Below are 22,293 nucleotides of genomic sequence, written 5' to 3' on the forward strand. Positions count from 1 at the left end.
CACGTCTGGCTCCCATTTGGTGGGAGTCTTCTTGCTTCTTTCCCTCTCCCCCTCTTCCTTTCCAAGCTCATGCTCTCTCTCTCTCAAATAAATAAATAAACCTTAAAAAAATATGGCTCAGATCTGTGGCCAAATATGTTTCTTAATTTTTTTTCCCAGTGAAAGCATTTGGTTCCCCCCTTTGTTCTGTCTCTGGAATCTTTCTCAAAGAATTTATTTTATGTTTTCCTTTTGCTTACATATTGACTTGGGTAAGGCATCCTACCCTAGGTGTTAGTGGGATTATCAGTTTCTATGGCATGTGGTACCATAATAGCTCAACAGTTAGCAAGTGAGTGAGGCATGGAGGTCCCTTTCTTCATCTGTTGCTGTGGTGTGAGGAAGTATGGAGGAAAGCAGAGAGGACCCCAAATTTCATCACAGCGATAGCTGATATTTCAAAGTGAAGTACTTCAACTTCCAAAAAGCTGTTGTGGCTTCAAGCTCTTTTGAAAGAACTTATGTCTGAAATATATTAGACAGTCCTTATATGTGACCTCTTTGTACAAAGTTCTGCCCAAGACTGACCCAAACAATCAGGAAAAGAGCTCTCTTTGAAAGAGTAAGCTGTAAGAATAAACATTTGAGTGGTGACATTGGATGTCTACCAAAATTATTCTACCATTTAGACTTTATGAGGCTTATCACTAATATCGGAGAGAAGATACTGTGAGAATTTCAACAAAACCCCCCAAAACAATTTACAGTCTTTGAGGATAGTTGAAAAGGGAATGGATACACAAAAGATTTGTATGGGAATTTTCATAGAGATATTATTCATAATCAAAGCTGGGAACATTAACAACACAGGAAACAATAGGTGTTGGTGAGGATGTTGAAAAAGGTGAGATTTGGTGAGAATGATAACTGTTGCAGCCACTCTGGAAAACAGTATGGAGGTTCCTCAAAAAGTTAAAAATAGCACAATCCTATGATCCAGCAATTGTAATACTGGGCATTTACCCAAACAATACAAAAATACTAAATCAAAGGGATACATGTACCCTGATGTTCAGAGCAGCCTTATCAACAAGAGCCAAGTTATGGAAAGAGCCCAGATGTCCAGTGACTGATAAATTGATGAAGAAGATGTGGTCTATATATAAGACGTGGATGGAGCTAGAGAGTATTTTATTAAGCAAAATAAGTCAGTCAGACAAAGATAAATATGATATGATTTTACTCATATGTGGAATTTAACAACACAATCATAGGGGAAGAAAAGAGAGAGGCAAAACAAGAAACAGACTCGTAACTTTAGAGAACAAACTGATGGTTACCAGAGGGGAGGTGGGCCAGGGCTGGGTTAAATAGGTGATGGGGATTTAGGAGTGCACCTGTTGTAAACACCAGGTGTTATATGGAGGTGTTGAATCATATTGTACACCTGCAAATGATATTATGTTGTATGTTAACTAACTGGAATTTAAATTTAAAAAAATCTGAGAAAACTCTAAATGCCCATCATCTAGTGAAATGATAAATGAAATGTGGTATCTTCATATACTGGAATATTAGTTGGCAATAAAAAGGACAAATTATTTTTACATATTACATCCTAGATGAAGCTTGACAACATTAGGCTAATGAAAACAGCCAACTTCATTTCATTTATATGAAAGTTCTAAAAAAGGCAGATGTGTAGAGACAAAAAGCAAATTAGTGGTTGGTTTCCTGGGGAGGGGAATAGAAGTGGGAATCAATTGTATGTTGGCCCAGGGAAATTTTGGGGGTGATTAAGTATTCTTAATTTTGACAATGTCTGTACAACTGTATAAATTTAATAAAAATATTTAAACTGTACACTTACAATTGTTGAATTCTATAATAGGTAAACTGTATCTTGATAAAACTGGAAAATAAGAAGTAGATGTTGAACAAGTGGATAGTATATCTCTTGTGTCTGGGGGGAGGAAAGAACATCTGACAGGGACATTTTGACCTGCTTGACAGGTATGCTGATATGGTAAAAAAAAAAAGTGCATCAAATTACTGTAGCAGAACACTTGGTTATAATCATCCTGTTCCCTCTGATTTAACTCCACACTTAGTAAAACCCTCCTGAAAGAGCATTTTGCTTTGAATGTAGATTATTATTACTTTGGAAACAAATAGACTGACCCACTAACACACGCTTTCCAGTAAATATGGTGTTTTATTTCTCCTTACAAATTTATATACTGATATTCATATGTAATATGTAAATCATATATTCATAAACTCATGTAAAAACCATATGTATGGTGGTCTTTTGAAATTGACTGACTGGGTGACAAATGAATATCTGCAACGGATACTTGTTGAATGAATTAATGATACAGGAAGTATAGAAAAACATTTAATACAAAGATACAATCTTGGGCTATTTCATTAATTGTTACTTTAATGACTCTTAAGATTTTGTCACAAACAATTCTAGGAAATCAAAATGAGATGGTATATACAGAGGTTCATTATAGCTTTATCTTTTCTTAACATGTGTATATTTAGGGGCACCTGGGTGGATGAGTCAGTTGTGTCTGACTTGTGATATCTGCTCCAGTCTTGATCACAGGTTCATGAGTTCATGCCTAGCTTTGGGCTCCATGCTGGGTGTAGAGCCTACTACATTTAAAAAAAAAAAAGGAGGAAATGAAATCTTGCCATTTGCAATGATGTGGCTGGACTAGAGGGTACTATGCTAAGTGAAGTAGGTCAATCAAAGAAAGACAATTATCATATGATCTCACGAATATGTAGAATTTAAGAAATGAAACAGGATCATAAGGGAAGAGAGGGAAAAAATGAAACAAGATGAAACCAGAGAGGGAAACAAACCATAAGAGACTCTTAATTATAGGAAACATAACAAGGGTTGTTGGAGGGGAGGAGGAAGGAGGAATGGCACACCTGGGTGATGGACATTGGGGAGGGTATGTGTTGTAATGATCACTGAGTATATATAAGACTGATGAATCACAGACCTGTACTCCTGAAACAAATAATACATTATATGTTAAGTAACTGAATTAAATAAAATTTTAAAAAAGAAGGAACCTAATGTGTATTTGTTTTAAAGAGTTATAGTGATGATAATTATGAGATGTATAACACCCTTAAAGAATTAATTCTTGGAGTTACTTAAATATTATATATTTATTATATATAATAAAAACAAATAAAATCAATAGCAATAGATTTTAAAAAGAAAAAAAAATAATGGAGGGCGCTTGGATGACTCAGTCATTTGTGTCTGCCTTTGTCTCAGGTCATGATCCCAGCATCCTGGGATCCAGCCCTGTGTAGGCTCCCTGCTTAGTGGGACACCTGCTTCTCCCTTTCCCTGTTCCCCCTTCATGCTTTCTGTCTGTCTCAAACAAAGAGAATCTTAAAAAATAAATAAAAGGAAAAATTAATGGAAATTAAGGTTCTAAAGTGTTCTACACTAAGCAAGTCTGGTAAGCATATAAATCTTAGAGATCTTGAGGGAGTAATAATGAGACATTATAAAACTAAATATAGAAACAACAGTTGTAGGTGTGCTTGTTTTAACGCTAAGTGGGTTGGTGCCTCTTTTCTTTGAGTGGTTCCTTTGCTAACCCATAGCCTCTTCTTCAAACCCATGTCTTCTAAGCCCAGGGTCACTGGGCAACACAATCTCTGACCCCAGTGGAGGGTTCTCTGAGAGAGGAAAAACATGCCCAAGAGTTAGCGCTAATCAGAGATTTAAAAACAGAATATAACTAAATACCGCTACTTAATTGGATTTTCATCTAAGAAGTTAATGAGGTAGAAGCAATGGGGAGAAAGAAGGAGGGAGGGAGGAAAGGAGTCCCTACTTTAATGGCTCCCTCTGCTCTACAGATCTTCTAGTCAGGACTCCCCAGGGAAGAGGGTCCCAAAGGAATATCAAAGACATTTACTCTCTCTAGAGGGTATGAATACTGTTCCTTCACTCAGGGAACAGAGAACTACTGGGTCTAGATTTTCAGACCTGAGTGGATGAGTCTGAGAAAGAGGAGTGTTTGGCTTTCTTGGTCCCAGAACCTGGCTCTTGAGTTCCACAGCATCTAAAAGCAACGGAAACAGAGGGTAGATGTGGAGCCTGGCTTTCAACCCAAGTTGGCCATTTCCCTTCAGTCTGATCTGTAAATGCTTTCTGTCTAGAGTGCTTTCTTTTTCTAATCTGCTGGGTTGTACACATCAGAGGAAGGTGGGAATGTGGGAACTGGCTCTATTTGAACTGGGCTAATACTGCCTTAGTTGACTCCATGGTACTTTCTTAAGATAGTCTCTGATTAATGAAGCTCAACCTTAAAACCTTAATGGTGATTGCATCTGTTCTGTCATATTGCAGATATAACTGCTACTCCGAGATTAAATTTCGTATTGAAAGAAGATGGTTGTTGTGAATATTGGTAACCGTCTATTACATTTCCTTACATTAACCATTACCTTTCCCATCCAGTTTTACTGTGTTTTCACTACACAATTCTGTTTTCAGTTGTTTGGCTGATGATGGAGAAGGCAGTTTTGCAAGTCATTTGCAGCAATAGGTCATGTCAGAACTTCTGCAAGTCCAATGAACAGATAGAATGTGTGGAAATAAAGACTCATTAAACCAAACTATTAGGATCTAGAATGATTTTTTTAACAAGAATGGGTAGGATCAGATTAGGGACTTCATATACATTAAAGTATTAGTCCTCACAAGAATTGTAAGATATATGCTATGTATACAGATACAGAGATTCAGAGATTTCTTTTCAGTTATCCAAAGTCACAGAGCAAGGTGTAGATTAAACTCAGATATAGGCACTGTAAGCTATATTCACAGACCTCTATTCTATTCTGCCTCTAGTGTTATCTCTATTTTTCTTCCAGAGAAACAGGAAAAATAAACAAAAGACTTAACTCATGTCACACATTGATTAGTGACAGACTTGGATTGACTCCCTTTTATAGCAACAGAAGTCTTTCAGTTTCCAGTGGGTTCTCTGAAGATATTAGTTTTGGGGGAAGAGTTCATCTCAGCAAGGCCATTCTTTGCTCTTTCAGGACTGACCAGGCATGGAGATGAGGAATCACACTCCTGTAACCCTGTTCCTCCTGATGGGAATCCCTTACACAAAAGGGCTGGAAAATGTGCTCTTTGTCTTCTTTCTGCTCACTCTTCTGGGGAACCTGCTCATTCTTCTGGCCATCCTCACTTCCTCCACCCTGCACACTCCCATGTATTTCTTCCTGGGAAACCTGTCTGTGTTTGACATCTTTTTCCCTTCCGTGAGTTCCCCCCAAATGATGCTCTCCCTCATGGGGCAAAGCTGTACCATCTCTTACCAGGGCTGTGCCTGCCAACTCTTCTTCTACTACTTCCTGGGCTGCACTGAGTGTTTCCTGTACACCGTGATGGCCTACGACCGTTTTGCAGCCATCTGCCATCCCCTGAGATGCACAGTCATGATGAACCCCCGAGTCTGTGCCGTCATGACACTAAGCACCTGGATGGGGAGCTGTCTGCATGCATCTGTCCTCACATTCCTCATCTTTAAGTTGCCCTACTGTGGCCCCAATGAAGTGCACAGTTACTTCTGTGATATCCCAGTGGTGCTGCCCCTGGCCTTTGCAGACACCTCTCTAGCTCAGACAGTGAGCTTCACCAATGTAGGTGTTGTGGCACTCTTGTGTTTTCTTCTTATCCTCGCTTCTTATACTCACATTGTTCTCTCCATATTGAAAACCAGCTCCTCAGCAGGCCGGCACAGAGCCTTCTCCACCTGCAGTGCCCACCTGACTTCCATCCTGCTCTTCTATGGGCCCGTGGTCCTCATTTATCTCCGGCCTGCCTCCAGCCCCTGGCTGGATTCTGTGGTTCAGGTGTTGAATAATATTGTTACCCCTTCCTTGAATCCTTTAATATATACCTTGAGAAACAAGGATGTGAAGTTGGCTCTGAGAAAAGCACTAATCCAAGGAGTACCTACTTGTCGGGCATAACCTTTCAGGTCATGCTCTGTCCCTACAACTTGGTCTTACATTTATCGGGGCAACTTGTCCCTTAGAGTTGGAGTGATTGCTAGTGAAGTTTGGGATAAGTAGGTGAGGTTGAAAAGATTCTGGTATGATTTATGTGTATATATATGTTTATATAATTGTTTACCCAACAAAATCTTTTTTTCGTCTCTCTTTTTAAAAATGTTTTTATTTTTTTAATAAACATATGATGTATTATTAGCCCCAGGGGTACAGGTCTGTGAATCATCAGTCTTACATACTTCACAGCATCACCATAGCACATACCCTCCCCAGTGTCCATAACCCAACCACCCTCTCCCTACCCTTTTATCCCCGGCAACCCTCAGTTTGTTTTGTATGATTAAGAGTCTCTTATGGTTTGTCTCCCTCCTGATCCCATCTTGTTTCATTTATTATTTTCCTACCCTCCAAACTCCCCACATTGCATCTCCACTTCCTTATATCAGGGAGATCATATGATAATTGTCTTTCTCTGATTGACTTATTTTGCTAAGCATAATACTCTCTAGTTCTATCCACGTTGTTGCAAATGGCAAGATTTCATTTCTTTTGATGGCTGCATAGTATTCCGTTGTATATATATATACACACCACATTTTCTTTATCCATTCATCTATTGGTGGACATCTAGGTTCTTTCCATAGTTTGGCTATTTATTCAACAAAATATTTTATAAGGCTTACTAGGTGCCAAGCACTATTCTCTGCACTTTACAAATACTGACATATGTAATTACCATAATTATCACATGGAGTAGATAATTGATTATGATAAATGATCCCAATTTACTGAAGAGGATTTTAAGGCATTGAGAGGTAAGATACTTCCAGTGTCACAAAATTAGAAAGATGTTGAGCTAAGATATGAAAGGAATGGTCCTTACCTGGTGCTGATGTTGCCTCTGTATTGTAAGGATTATAACATAAATATGTATTTCTTCCAGGAACTTCTTTTCAATTAGTTTTCAGTGTATAGGTCTTTCAATTCTTTGGCTAAATCAATCCTGAGGTACTTTATTCTTTTAGATGCTGTTATAAGTGGGGTTGTTTATTCAATATCCATTTGGGATATTTTCATTGCCAGTATATGGAAATACAGTTGATTTTTTATATTGATCTATCTTGCAATCTCCCTGAACTCTTTCATTAGTTCTAATAGATTTTTAGCGGATTTTGTTGTATTTTCTATATACACAATCATGTCATAGGCAAATAGAGACACTTTTACTTTTTCCTTTCTCATACAGATGTGTTTTAGTACTTTTTCTTGCCTAATTTCCCTGGCTAGCAATTCTAGTACAATGTTGAATGGAAGGGCTAATAGTAAGCATCCTTGTCTTGTTCTTCACATGGAAGGAAGGTATCTAGTCTTTTACCATAAAGTATGCTGTTGACTGTGGGTTTTACATGCATGTTCGTTATCCCATTGGGGAAGTTTCTTTCTATTCTTAGTTTGTTGAGTGTTTTTTATTATGGAAGTGTTTTGCTATTGTCAAATGATTTTTCTGCAGCTATTGACATGATCTAGTGATTTCTGTTTTTTTTTTTTCTTTCTTGTTTATTTTATAACATTTTACTAGAATGATAAATGACAACAGATTTAAAAGAACGAAGCTTTTGGCAGACTATAGGACATTCACCTAAGAATACATTACTTTGGAACTTTTGTTACTTTCTTAATATATTTTTTATCATGTTATATTAGTCAGCATAGAATACATCATTAGTTTTTAATACAGTGTTCAATGATTCATCAGTTGTACATAACACCCAGTGCTCCTCACCACATGTGCCCTCCTTAATACCCATCCCCCAATAACCCCATCCCCCATTCCCCTCCCTTCTGTAACCCTCAGTCTGGTTTCTGGAATCCAGAGTCTCCCCCATTTGTCTCTCTCTCTAATTTATTCCCATTCAGTTTTCCATCCCTTCCCCTGTGGTCCTCCACACTATTCTCACTTGCTTTTTAATATGGAGCATTATATAAATTGATTTTCAGATATGACTGCAAAGTTGCATACCTGGGATAAATCCTCATTTGATCACAGTGTATAATTCTTTTGACACATTGATGGATTTGGCTTGTGAGTATTTTCTTGGGGATTTTTATATCCACATTTATAAGAAATGTTGACTTGTAGTTTTGTTTTTTTTATGATATCTTTGGGTTTGGTATCAGGGTCATCTAGGCTTCATGGAATGAGTTAAGAAGTGTTCTTCCCTCTTCTATTTTTTGGAAGCATTTGTGAAGAATTTTATTTTTTCTGGTATATGGGTCACTTTTCCTGTTTCTTTGTCATAATTTTGTTGTTGTTGACAACTGGACATTTTAGCTAATATATTTTATTGTCTATGCTGGGTCCAGAGCATGTTACTGGGATTTGTTTATTCAGGGAGCGGCTGGGTAATTTTGGTGAAGTCTATTCCTCTGCCTGCAGTGTGAAACCTCTGCTGTTGTTCCTCAGGGTAGGGTATGGCCTTGTAGGGGCCCAAAGTTGTCCTCACACTACATTGGCATTGGCAGGGCTCATTCTCATGGTGTCTTTCCCTGGCCACACCCAGCTGTAGAGCTCCACTAATTTCTGACTGATTGCTTTATTGTATTTCAACAAGATCTGGGCACCTAAATTTCTTTAAAAATGAATCCAATCTTATTTCAGTTCCTCGAAGGTGTAGTTCCTTGAGGTGTGGGTTTGAGATTTGTCCTGACCCCAGGCAGGTGTCTTTTGCTTGTCTTTCCCCTGTTTGATTCTCTCCCCACACAGAATGTCTGAACCAGAGCTCCATTGCTGGGAGTGGAGACAGTGGTGTGCTTCTCTCTTAGGCCTCTACTTCAAGAGCTTCGAACTCAGTGGAAATGGGAGATGAGCAGTAGCCTCACATCATCTCAGCTTGTACCTCTTGGTGTGGAACCATCATCTTACCACCCACAGCAAAGTCAGTCAGGGCCCCAGTATTCTCAAGATAGAGCCTCTGTTTTCATCAGCGGGAGCTGGGCAGAAGAAGGGAGCTGTCATATTTGTCCACACTCACCTGAAACTTTGCCTCAGCAACACGTAGTTGGTGACAGGATGAGAAATGCTGACATCCTGCCCCTCCCAGGAAGATAATCTTTTACTGGGAGCTGGGGAGAAAGAACCCGTTCTTGGCTGCACCAGTCTGGAGTAGACTTTCTGTCACACTGGACTGGATAGGATGGTGGAGAGCAGATCTCTGTTCCAATACTGCAGATATTCTCTGTTTTTACCAACTTATAGTACAGTTTCTTAAATTATCATTATTTTTGCCATATACCCTTAGGACTACTTTCAGAGACCTTGTATATTTTATTATAATTTTTATCAGTTTTGCTGGGCAGAGATCCACTGTCCTGCTAGAAACCCCTCCTCACAATAAAATGTTAATAAGCATATTTTTAAAGGCTGCATGATATTCCATTTTATCAATATAATCATAATAATTCATGTATAACCAACCTTAAAATATGATTTATTTTTCCTCATTAGCCAATACCCTTGTGCTTACAGTTTTCCCCACATTTCATAGTGTTTTTAGTTGTGGTATTACTGGGTCAAAGAATATAAGCTGTTTTGTTTGTTTTATGCACCCTGCCAAAATACTTTACAGAGATGTCTTATAACCATCCCCCAAAATATATATTCCTTTCAGTATACTGTCACAAAATTTGTTAAGTTAGTAATTCATTGTTGGAATGTTCATTGTTATTTCAAATGGGGCAGTATAATTTTATATATTTATTTGAAAAAACTTTTTAATATAGGTTTGGGGAATTCTCTTACTATTTTGTGTTTTTCAGAAATTGAGAATATTAACGTTTCATATGTTCACTCATTTTGTTATTTTTTATTTTTTTTAAAGATTTTATTTATTTATTTGACAGAGAGAGATCACAAGTAGGCAGAGAGGCAGGCAGAGAGAGAGAGAGAGAGAGAGAGAGAGAGGAGGAAGCAGGCTCTCCATGAGCAGAGAGCCTGATGTGGGACTCAATCCCAGAACCCTGAGATCATGACCTGAGCCGAAGGCAGAGGCTTAACCCACTGAGCCACCCAGGTGCCCCTCATTTTGTTATTTATCTTTTGTTTTCATTTGCAGTATTTTATGTACAGAATTCTCTTTTTTTATGTAATGAAATTTTTCAATCTTTTTTCTTTGTTTTTTATTCTTTTTCCTTATTTGCATAAACCTAGAAGTTTTTGGTACTCCTTTTAAATAAATGTTTAATAATGAATTCTAGGTGTTCTTTTTAGATAATAAATTCATTAATGTGCTTGGAATTTGCTTGATTAAAATTTGAAAATTTAATTTCTGTTTATCTTCCTGAGAGCTAACCTGTTGTCGTATTATCTATTATTTGGATGCATTCCCAATCTTAATCTATCTGTGAGCTCTTAGGATAAACTAAATAGTCATTGATACTGGCTTTTCAGTATTTGCTTAGGTTTCATTTATTTGAACTTTATTCAGAGATTCACATCTATTTTAACTATGGATTTGGCGGCATGTTTTTAAAATTAATTTTTAGTCTCATCTGTTACCTTTATAAAATAAATCAGGTAAACGTACTGATTAAATTTTGTGTGCTATAGAAAAGAGAACACAGGAGGATTATCTTTTTCTTAAAATAGTCTATAACATCATCTGGCTGTAATGTGATTTTTATAAGTAATTCTTAGAAAATGTTTTTCTTTTTCTTCATAACCATTAATCTATTCAGATTTTCTATTTTTCTCTTGAATTGTTCTTGTGATGAATACTTTCCTAGTGAAAATTTCATTTTATCAATTCAGTGACTTTCAGACTAGCTACTTTAAATCACCTTGAGTCTGTGAGATTAGAGATTATAATTTAAAAATACAGTTCCTGTGTGCCATCCTCCAGAGATGCTGATTCATAAAGTCTGAAGAGAGGACCAGAAATCCCCATCTGTAAAAGCACACTCAGGGGATTAATTTGGGCTTTCAACTTTATCAGAATAACTACATTAACTTTTTTCCTTGTATCTGTTATTATAATCTCATTCTCACTATAATTTTTGTTTGCACTTTCTTGCTGTCTACATAATTAGATTTGCCAAAAGTTTGTCTTTTATTCAGTTATGTGCTGAATGAAAACTTTTATATTCATTTATTAGTTGTCTGGACATTTGATTTTGAAGTGAAGGATGTTGGGTTGTCTCTTTGTTAATCATCCATTCCAATATCATTAATATATCTTTTTTTTTTAATTGGGTCTTTTCTCTTGTTTTGTATAAAATTGTACATATGTGTATGATGTTTTACCCACAAGATTAATTATAAAGGAGCTGTAGGGTTTTTATAAACTTTGTTTTTTGAAAATTATTATTTTATACATTAGTTGTTAGAAAATATGAATGACATGTTTTCCATTTTGGAATTGATTAAAGATATTTTTATATTCTCACAAGTAATCAAATTGTACTTCTGTCTACATATACCAGCATCAAAAACAGGCTTGTTATGTACCAAATTTTTTAACATCAATTTAACTATCAGATTTTTTTTCAAACTTCACTTGTTTCTTGTTTTAATATTTCCTGAAACTATACTATTTAATGGCTTTAGTATACAAAATTATAACAATATGCAACCTGGGGCATAGAAATTATTAATACTCCTACTGTAATTGAGGAGGGGGAAAAAGCCTTCAAATTTTACCATTGGATTTCTAACTGGGAATTTTTCTTACTTTCTTTTTATCTTGACTAAGTTTCTCTTGATCTAAACTTGGTATCTCTCTGACTCCCATTTTCCTCTTACTAGAGACCCTGTCTTTCTCACTTTTATCACTCAGAGTACATCAGTTATAGATTTTTCTCCTTATTTGGCCTACATGTCCAAAGAACTCCCTCCTTTCTCCCTCTAACTGTAGCTCTCCAGCTATGTTGCATATTAGAAATTGCTATCTGCACAGGGCTGAAGAAAGAAATGTTGATGGAGAAGAAAGTGTATAGGAAGCTCGCTTAGAGTCAGAAGACGATGCAGCCTGGGTGACTCAGTGGGTTAAGCCTCTGCCTTCAGCTCAGGTCATGGTCTCGAGGTCCTGGGATTGGGATCGAGCCCCGCATCAGGCTTCCTGCTCAGTGGGGAGCCTGCCTCCTCCTCTCTCCCTGCCTACCTCTCTGACTACTTGTAATCTCTATCAAATAAATAAATAAAATCTTAAAAAAAAAAAAAAAAAGAAGACGATGATGGAACTGGGACCAGACCAAAGACTTACTCTTCCTCATTCTTCTTCTTTTTTTAAAAATTATTTTTTTAATAATTTTTTTAAATTAATTTTTAATTTTTTTTATAAACATGTATTTTTATCCCCAGGGGTACAGGTCTGTGAATTGCCAGGTTTACACACTTCACAGCACTCACCAAAGCACATACCCTCCCCAATGTCCATAACCCCACCCTCCTTCTCCCAACCCCCCTCCCCCCAGCAACCCTCAGTTTGTTTTGTGAGATTAAGAGTCACTTATGGTTTGTCTCCCTCCCAATCCCATCTTGTTTCATTGATTCTTCTCCTACCCACTTAAGCCCCCATGGTGCATCACCACTTCCTCCTTCCTCATTCTTCTTTAACCTACATTTATTTATTTATTTATTTATTTATTTATGAGAAGTTGGTTCATGGTTAGGTTGTGATTTCCAATCTCTCTCTTTTTCACTCTTTTCTTTGTTTCAGATAATACCTATCTGTGTTCCTATTATTGGAAAATTTCCCCAGATTCTAAGACATCTTTTTCAAAATGATTTTATATCATTGGTTTCTGGCATGATTATAAGATTTGAACATCCTTATGGGCATTTTAATTAGAAGATAAGATGTGGCTACCGTGCCACCACCTCAATTTATAACCTCTCCAAATATAAACATGTAATTATAAATTGTACTTCCTCTTCCTGGACTTACTCTATACTGGATTTGGACTTATACTTGTTATTTATACTTCCTGTCTTAATAATGTTAGACTTACTCCATATTGGTTTTGGTGGAGAACTTTTCAATTTTCTATGCCAGAATATAGAAAACTTGCTATGAATATTTAGAGGGTAGCCTTCCTGAGCACCCTACTAGATCACACATACACACACACAGAGTTCATGTAAAGAAAATGGAAAAAAATTCATTAATCTCTTTCCTTAATAAAATGACAGTTTTGCTCTATGTTTAAGGTTGCATTTCTACATAATCAGTAAATTAAGCACAATAAATGAAATTAAACTCACTATAAGTGGTTGATCCATTTTGATGGAAATGACATTGGAGGAGCCGTGTGATGATGTAAGCTAGGTTAGCTTCCCTCTCTCAATTTGTAAGCTTCTATTGTGAGATAAATAGGAATCTCAACCATTTCTCACTCTTTAGCAATTATATAAAAAATTTTTTATTTCCTTCCTTTTTAAAGTAATCATAAACAAAAACAGATACTGAATATAAAAGCAAATGTATTTTCTTAAACCAATTAGTATTTGAAAATTCATAGTATTTACACATGAAATTCTACCTTTGGGAATCACCTGGACTTTTAAATGGCGGGGATTTTAGGTTTGGTTTTTTTTTTTTTTTCCTTTTAAAGATCTATTTATTTATTGGAGAGAGAGAGTATGTGTGTGACATAGAGTGAGCACGAGCGGGGTGGAGGGATGCGGGGTAAAGGTCAAGGGAGGAGCGGACTCTGTGCTGAATCCCAGCGCCACCCAATCCTAGGGCCTGAGCTGCTTGAGGACTGAGCCACCCAGGTGCTCGGAGGTTTTAGCTTCTATTAACCTCAGTCTTTCACAAATCAGGCTATTTTCTTCTAATTGTACCAAGCCTCCAATACCACCTCTTTGCATCTGCATAAAGCCTTGGGTCCCTTTAATCCTACGTGACTCTTAACCTAGTTATTCCCAATCACTGAGCTCCATGCATAACCTTGCTCACCTATTCAAACTGCATTGCTTTCTCCACAGTGATTCTCCAAGCACCGCTGACCTCCTCCTTAACCCTTCCTATTGTATCCTGCAAAAATCTTTTTAGAATATTACCTATACTTTCTGTCTTAACTGAAAGAAGAGTCTTCCTCTTCTACAAAAAGAGAATTTGTATTTGCTTTATCTGAAAATTCCTTATGTTGCAAAAAGCCAGCTGTGTTAGTCGCCATGTTGGTAATTAAGTTAATCGTTGATTGTGCCTCTGATTTCTCAAATAACCCAGAAATGCAGGTATTTATGCAAAGCTTAACAATTTTTAAATGTTGCAACCAACTTAATAGAAAATTCAAATTTATTATCCAAAGCCTACCCACTAGGTCAGGTTTGAACTTCTTCAGTTCATTACTCCTGTCCTACAAAAACTTTTTCTCCTGTAAAAGTCCAGAAAGGTCTTCCAGATTCATCCCTTATCATCAGTTATCCTCATAGTCATGCCTAAACACTGAAATCTTTGGTAGCAAGAGAACTTTCTTTTCCTAACTGAAGTCTACATTCAGTCTCAAGTCTTCAACGATGAACCATTCATCGCCTTTAGTCTCAAAGTTCTTACACAGTTTCCCTCACCTCCACTGTACTCCAGAATCCCAACCTGGGGCCATTCCTTGGAACCTGCCATCACCCTTACCTACCCCATTTCTGAACTTTCAAACTTGAGCACCCTGTTCTGAATATAACCTCCTTTCTTTCAAATTTGTCACTCCATTCTCCCACTAGACTTTCACTTCTGCCTCACTGAAATCTCCTGTCTATAATTTCCCCCTACTGTTTTCTCTTCCATTTATCTTCTTCTCTATTCTTCTTTGAACATATCGCTCCCATGTGTCTCCTTTTTATTGTGTTCAGATAGGTTTCTTGGTTCCCTTAGCCTAATCTTTTCATAGCATGCTCTCCCCTAACTTCTTAAATATATCACAAAGAAAACTTGGACTGAAGGTTGAGTGTTCAAACCTCTTAGTAGACCAGCCTCCTATCTTTTTGTCTGTTCTCATACACAATCACTCTTTTTACTCACACCCACATTTCAGCCATTTTATCGTACTAAAACTCTGAGAGAGCTCTTTAAAGAATTGTGTCTCTATATCATTCCATAAGCATCTTTCACTTCCCCTTTCTAAGCTCCAGCATTAGAGAAATGATGAAACAATTGTATGAGATTTGAAGACCAGAGATTTTGGCTTCAGATTCTAGACTCATCACTTTGGGTGCCAGTGTCATCATCTGCAAAATAGTGTAAAAACTCAAACCTCACGGCTTTCTGAAAGATTGTGTTGTAAGAATTAAATGAGATAATGTGTACAAAGCATCTTACACATATCAGGACCATGGTAGGCTTTCAGAAAGATGTAATTTTCTATTTCCCATTCTTACCAGCACAACTCAATTATCTTCTATTCTGGGAAGCTCTCCCTAATCCGGCTTAGCTGCACTGATGTCTCCTTGCTCTGTGCTATTGCTGTGTGTAATACATTATTATTGTTGAACTTAAAGTGGTGATTTGAGATTTGTTAATGTAACCCTTCCTAGCCCACATTCACACAAACACCAGCCTATAAACTGTGCATGGACAGAGACTAAATCTCAGGCACAGACCATAGTATAGAGGAACATAGAAGGAGCTAAATGTGGGTAACCTGGGTGGCTCAGTGGGTTAAAGCCTCTGCCTTCGGCTCAGGTCATGGTCCCAGGGTCCTGGGATAGAGCCCTACATCGGGCCCTCTGCTCAGTGGGAGCCTGCTTCGCCCTCTCTCTCTCTGCCTGCTTGTCTGCCTATTTGTGATCTCTGCCTGTCAAATAAATAAATAAAATCTTAAAAAAAATGGAAGGAGCTAAATGTATTTTTTGAAATAAATGGAATTAATTGTATCTTTAACTAATGCTCCAAGTTTTTGTCTTCCCATTCCCATTTTTTTTTCAGGTCCAATAGTCAGTATTAATGTTATTCGTAACAAATTAATTTAATGAGCATAATTACACAACACACACTGACTCATTTTTCTTAGTTAACAGACCAAGGTCTTAGATCTCATGTGCAATACTGTGGATAACCCAACTATCTGTCCACATTCTCCCAATTCCAGGGTTATGTTTCCGGAACTACACTCATTGGTTCCCAATTACACAGTCAGCTCTATGTCATAGTTAGCATTTGGAGTTTCAGGGAGTAGCTGCACCATGGTACATTGGTACAGTGTTTCTAGGTCAAGTTTTTGGGCTAGGTATAGCCTAGACAAGTTCAATTTCATGTGGAAAAAATTCATATGGGTAAAGAGAAGGCTCTCACGGCTTACAAAATTCCCCCAATAATATATAATGTTAAGGACATTATTTATGTCCTTAAAGACCAGGCAAAGATTTTCATTTCAAAATTAGATTGCAAAATGCAAACTTCTGGGATTTAATAACCGATGTATAATAAACACAATGATGCCCTAGTTGCAGAAAACATGTGATATTTTTACCTTATCTTTCATCTAACAGGTAATAACTGTAGACCTTGTAACATCCTGATCCCCATTCTTAGGCGGGCATGATTACTATCTTTGGAAGATTGCCCTGGTCAGCCATGGGCTGTGATTCACAGTTTAGGGCCATAAATTTTACATTTAAGAGATATTCTTCTAAATGAAATAATGTGGATGTCATTAGTATATTTCAGTCTCCCTAGGAATTTTTTTATTTCTGATTTTTCATAAAGGCTAACTCAGAGACTACTATCTGGATCTTACTTAAAATCACAGATTTGTCCCGACAGTTCCTACAGAGAAGAACAACCTATTGAACATAGTTACGTGTGATAAATCTAGAGAGGAGGTTAGAAGGCTGGGATATTTCCTCATTGTGACAGGATGATATATCTTCATGGTTTCGAATAAGAAGAAAGGAGAAATGGATCATTATAATAATGAAAATCTTTTAAAAATGCTATCAAGAATTTCAGGGCATAAAATAATTCTTGTACCATTTAATTCTACCCAGTGTAGATTCCTATATGATACTCATTTGCCTTTACGCCTAACAAACTGATTTATGTTCAGAGTCGATTATGCATTGAATTAGGACACTTGATTTTTGAACCCCGCCATGGAGATTGACCTCTGAATCAAGGTGAATGCCCCATATTGGTCGGCAGATGGCACCATTGAGACACGGACAAGCTAGAGTCATTTCTGCATGCTGAGAGGCAGCAAAAAAGATCCTGGGACTGAATTGAAAGGACAAAGAATGGTTGAAATGATGATAAGAATCATGCAAGAGGGGTTCGGGAAGCTTATGGTTTTCTGATGATATTACCGCGGATAAATCTCTTCCTAGAGAAACTGCTTCAAATTACTGTCATTTTTACTGGCGGGTGCCCCTGTATGCATTGTACTGCGTGCCATAGATGTAATTTAGGTCAGAAGAGAGAAAGTCTTGATGGGAATATGGCTGGCAAAGGTTACAGGACCCCACATTGCATCTACAGAATGCAAAAACACTACTTTGATGCTAATACACATATCTATTCTAGCCCATACCTTCATTATCCCCGCTCTTAGATACTAAAGGAGGAAGGGAATTGGGCATTTTCTTTATCATAGACGGAGACTTCATCTCCTTTATCAAGAAGCCCCAGGGACTGATTTTAGCCCAGAAATTGTGTGATGATGATAATTTTAGTTTCAGCATAAGGAAATAACAGAGGGAATTTCTCAGCTACCAGGTATTATCATCATTCCTTGGTAGTAACTGTAGCAGTCTATACCGTTGGGTATTGTCAAGCCCCTTTCAGTTAAATAATAAAATGAAAACACAAAACTCCAGGTCTTGAGAAAATGTATAGTGCCATATTTCTGTCTTTGATTTTTGTAAAACTGCCTCTGTAAGTGTTACTTTAATAATGGAAACTTTTAGGACACCAGCTTGTGCTGGGGAAGTTGTTTCATGTCCTCTGAAATATAACTTTTGCTGCCTAAGATGTCTGGTTTCCTATTTGGTTACTTTGGTGGATAATTTGCTGCATTAACTTTAGTACTTAAACACACTTGTATTTTTCTGAAAGTATCACTACTTGAACAATTTATTTTCAAGCAAAATTATTTTCCTCTTCTTAGTTAAAACCTCGGGATCTTTCCAGTGTAATCTGAAACTGGGCCCTATACCACATTGCTGTCTCAAGGCTGAGTACCTTGGGGCAACTTCTGGCAGTGGGGAAGGCAAGTGGGATGCACATTCCAAGGACAGGGGAGGGGCGAGGAGCCTCAGATTGCCAGGTTCAGCTCAAGTTCAACCTGTAGTCACATCCTTTTGATGATCTCTCCAACATCTTTCCTCCATGGATTCATAAAGGTATAATATAAACCTATTAGCCCAATGTGTTTCTTATTTAAACAAAGTCTTTGGAAGTTTTTGTCTCTTAGAAGTTAAAGCAAATCATAATAGGTGGCTGGGGTCCTATATCCTTTTCCTTTTGCTCTTGTAAGACCATGAGTAACTGTGTAAGCAATGAAGGAGGGGCGAGACTCTGCCTTCCTCCCACGTCTTCTCAGGTGCATATCCCTGTGGGAAAGGATATCTGTGATTTTCTTGCTTTCAGGCTGTCCTTCTAAATGTCCTCTATTTGAACTGCTTGGTTTTTAAATTTCAGTTTCCTTTCTTTGTGTTTTAGAATGCTCACTCCCAAATCTCATAACCCAAAGAAAATTTTGTGAAAGTAATAAAATTAGAGATTTCCCTTCTAAGAAATGCAAAAATATTCTGGGAAAAGATGTGCGACTATAGCTATGTTACATTGCCTTCCGAAACCAGAGAAGAAACTAGGTTATACGTGGATGGATGAAATAGCCTTATAAAGTAAGTGTCTCAGTTGGGAGGATTAAACAAGATGGTTTATGATAGTGAACAGTTAAGAAACAATATTTCCATTAGTGGATTATATACATTCTGACGCCATAACATTGTTTTTTGGTACCTACTGTATATGAGATGGTTATCTTTATTTATTGATGTGGAAAATGTTTAGAAAGTAGGAATATTAGTGCATAAAATAATAATACAATATTATTTCATTTGTTTAAATTTGTATATATGTGGGCATGCATACATGTGTTTGGGAAGAAGATGTCCACCAAGTTATTACTAGTGGTCCTTTTTTTTTTTAACAATTTATTTGAGAGATAGCCCACATGTGTGCATGCGCATATGTGAGTGGTAGGGGGAGTGGGGGGGTGGAGGGCAGAGGGAGAGAATTTTTAAGCAGACTTCTTGCTGAGCATGGAGACTGAGGAGCTATGACCCATGAGATGACAACCTGAGCCAAAACCAAGAGTCTGACGCTGAACCACTGAGCCATCCAGACACCTTTATTATCAGTGGTTTTTAATGGGTAGTGAGATTTTTAGTGGATTAAAAAAAAATATTTTCCTTGTGTTTTTTGTTTGTTTGTTTATGGTATCATTACCATCTTATTATTAAAAAATTATGTAGTTCTTAAAAGAAAAAAAATACAACAACAATCCTCTTGAATGAATCTTCCAGTAACTGTTCTCCCCTAACATGAATGGAATCTACTGGTCCCACTGCATAAACCTAGATGAAAGGAAAGGAAGCTCATTGAGCTCTCAACACACTTTCAAAAATAAAAGTGATAAAACCAAAAGAAGACTTATTGATTTTACATTTTCTGTTTTAAATCTTTTTGTGTATGTGCTACATTCTAGGTGATTTTCAGAGTTAAACCTTCTGGTTTAGCAATTTATTCTCTTTTGTCTACTATTCAGTCATATATCATATTGTATTTTTAAATTTAATAATACTATTTATTATTAGAGCACGTGTTGGGATGAGCACTGGGTGTTACATGCAACTAATGAATCATACACTACAACCAAAACTTACAATGTACTATATGTTAGCTTACTGAACATAATGAAAAATAACTTCTTCATAACCTTTCTTGTCCTGATTGAAGGATTTCTTGTTCTTGTTTAATAACACTTTTGCTTTAGTTGCCTCTTTTATACTTCTATTTTAAATTCTTTTAGATGCTTCATTTAAAAATTTCCTACAGCTTCTGATTTTTTCTTTTTTTTTTTTTTTAAAGATTATTTATTTATTTATTTGACAGACAGAAATCACAAGTAGGCAGAGAGGCAGGCAGAGAGATGGGGGGAAGCAGGCTACCTGATGAGCAGAGAGCCCGATGCAGGGCTCGATCCCAGGACCCTGGGATCATGACCTGAACCAAAGGCAGAGACTTTTTAGCCCACTGAGCCACCCAGGCGCCCCGATTTTTTTATTTTTATTTTTTGTATGTCTTTTTAGAATATTGATTTCCTTGAATAGTTGATGAAAATTAAAAAAACAGTTCTCAGTTGTGAGTTCCCACATTTTGTAGGTGTGGCCCTTGCCTGGAGCTGGCTTGGGTTGTACAGCTCTGGTCTGAGCCTAACTTGGACAGGGCAGTTCTGGTCCCCAGCTTCAGATGGGTGCTCTGGGTGTCCTGGCTGAGTATTTTCAATTTCTTGCTCCTAGAGAATTCTTTTTATTTGTTTTCATCTGCAGTTATATATTTACTATGTTGTTCTATAATTTCTCTGTGTTTTGAGAAAGAGATCAAAATTTTGGTGTGTACTTACTCTTTGTTCTAGAATCAGATGCCCAAGGAGTAATTTTTTTTACGTTATAACCTCGTAAGCTTTTTATACTTGTGCTTTTCTCACACTCTATAACAATCTGTGGTAAAACCTTTGGAATTAAAAGGAAGTAGAGGGTTTGGCTCACTGGAGCTTCAATATACTGGGCAGTTTGTGTCTTTTCACATTCTTTGCCTAAAGAGACTAAAACCCAGCTGGGAAAAGGTGAAAAGTGGGGGTTGGGAATAGAAGTGGACAGCAGGTTGATTCTATAGGGCTTTTGAATAATTCAAAGGAGTTGTATAACAAGCAATATCAGTAACAAGAAGTGGGCACAGGACAGTACTAATGAGTTGGAGGCCAGTGTGGGCGCTCCAGGGCATGTACTGGAAAACACCACAAACTATGCTCCATCACACTGCTGTGAAAATAATCTGGTGAGTGTCTCAAAGAGATAAGGGGAAACTGATCTGCGTGTCCAATCAACATTCACTATTTGACAAGATTATCGTACTTCCCATCAGATTATCATTTATCTCTGAGGACTTTTTGTGCTGTTCATGTCACTTGTGATTTGGTAAATACTCATTTCTGACCATCTCCCTGTTTATTTTATTCCTATATAGATTTTTGCTATGATGATAAAGAGTTCATTGGTGATTTGTACCGTTGACACATTCACAAGTCCTTGACAGCATCTGATTTTTCGCTCTACCTTCAGTAGAGGCAACCTTGTTTTCCCTGAGAAACTTCCCTGAGTTTTTTGGCTGGGTAGTAAGAAGAGAAAAAAGGGACAGGTAAGGGCATACAAAGAGTATGGTAGTTCTGAGATCCTTGGGCCACAGCCTGGCCTGTATTTCAGCCATCCCTCTGTCTTGTAGGGTTAGGTACCTAGCAAGGGAAGACCGACTTGTGCTAGTACCTCATCTCAGTTATCCATTGGAAGTTGTCCCCCAAGAATCCTCTGTTGCTTCTAAGCTCTGTGATGGCCTATGATCATTTCAACACCTGCAACTCTTGGACAGAGTCCCTAGAGAAGCTATTTCACTTTCTGCTTGGATGTCCACAGAGGACAGAATGTGAACGAGTTGCCACCTATAGAGATTTAAGGACTTTACAATTTGATGAACTCACAGGATCAAGCTCATCTGGCTTTAAACACTGATGCAGGAGAGGAAGCACAGCCTTCCTAGTGAGAATTCACCAGCCAGGCACAGTTTCCAGGCCCCACCACTGCACTGGCCATGCACATATGTAACAGGTGAGGCAAGATACCCAAGGAAGATGGCATCTCTTGTTCATTGTATGGACCCTTGCTCTCAGTTTTCCTGCAGCTGGATCACATGAATTATATTTTACAACAGAGAATCTCAATAACCAGGTTCTGGTTGCTCTGAGAAACACCGTGAAGAAGCAGGCAACCTTAGAAATACGCCTCACTTACGATCAGTTGATGCTCATTCTTTTTGTAAGTAGTATGATCCCTGTTCATCTCTGGGGCTGGAGGGGAATTTGAAAGTCCAGCTGAGAAGCCCCCTCCTTCCAGTGGGGCAGGCCACACTTCTTCCTTTTTCTTCTCTTTATTCTTTATGATATTCTCCAACAAAGTTGTGAAGCTATGCC

The 22,293-nt window shown here is 37.6% G+C and overlaps 1 protein-coding gene across 1 annotated transcript; it reads left to right on the plus strand.

Annotated features, from left to right (window-relative positions):
* The first annotated feature begins 5,088 nt into the window (after nt 1–5,088).
* Nucleotides 5,089–6,015, plus strand: LOC131829683 (putative olfactory receptor 10D4). Its single transcript, XM_059171740.1, has one exon. It carries the CDS (start codon nt 5,089–5,091, stop codon nt 6,013–6,015), a length of 927 nt encoding a protein of 308 aa, XP_059027723.1.
* Nucleotides 6,016–22,293: the final 16,278 nt, after the last annotated feature.

This window comes from Mustela lutreola, chromosome 1 (assembly GCF_030435805.1).
Source record: "Mustela lutreola isolate mMusLut2 chromosome 1, mMusLut2.pri, whole genome shotgun sequence".
NCBI classification, from domain to species: domain Eukaryota; kingdom Metazoa; phylum Chordata; class Mammalia; order Carnivora; family Mustelidae; genus Mustela; species Mustela lutreola.

Bases quoted from the DNA above. Each gene is read 5' to 3' on its own strand.
- LOC131829683 (XM_059171740.1), top strand. From the start codon at position 5,089: ATGGAGATGAGGAATCACACTCCTGTAACCCTGTTCCTCCTGATGGGA.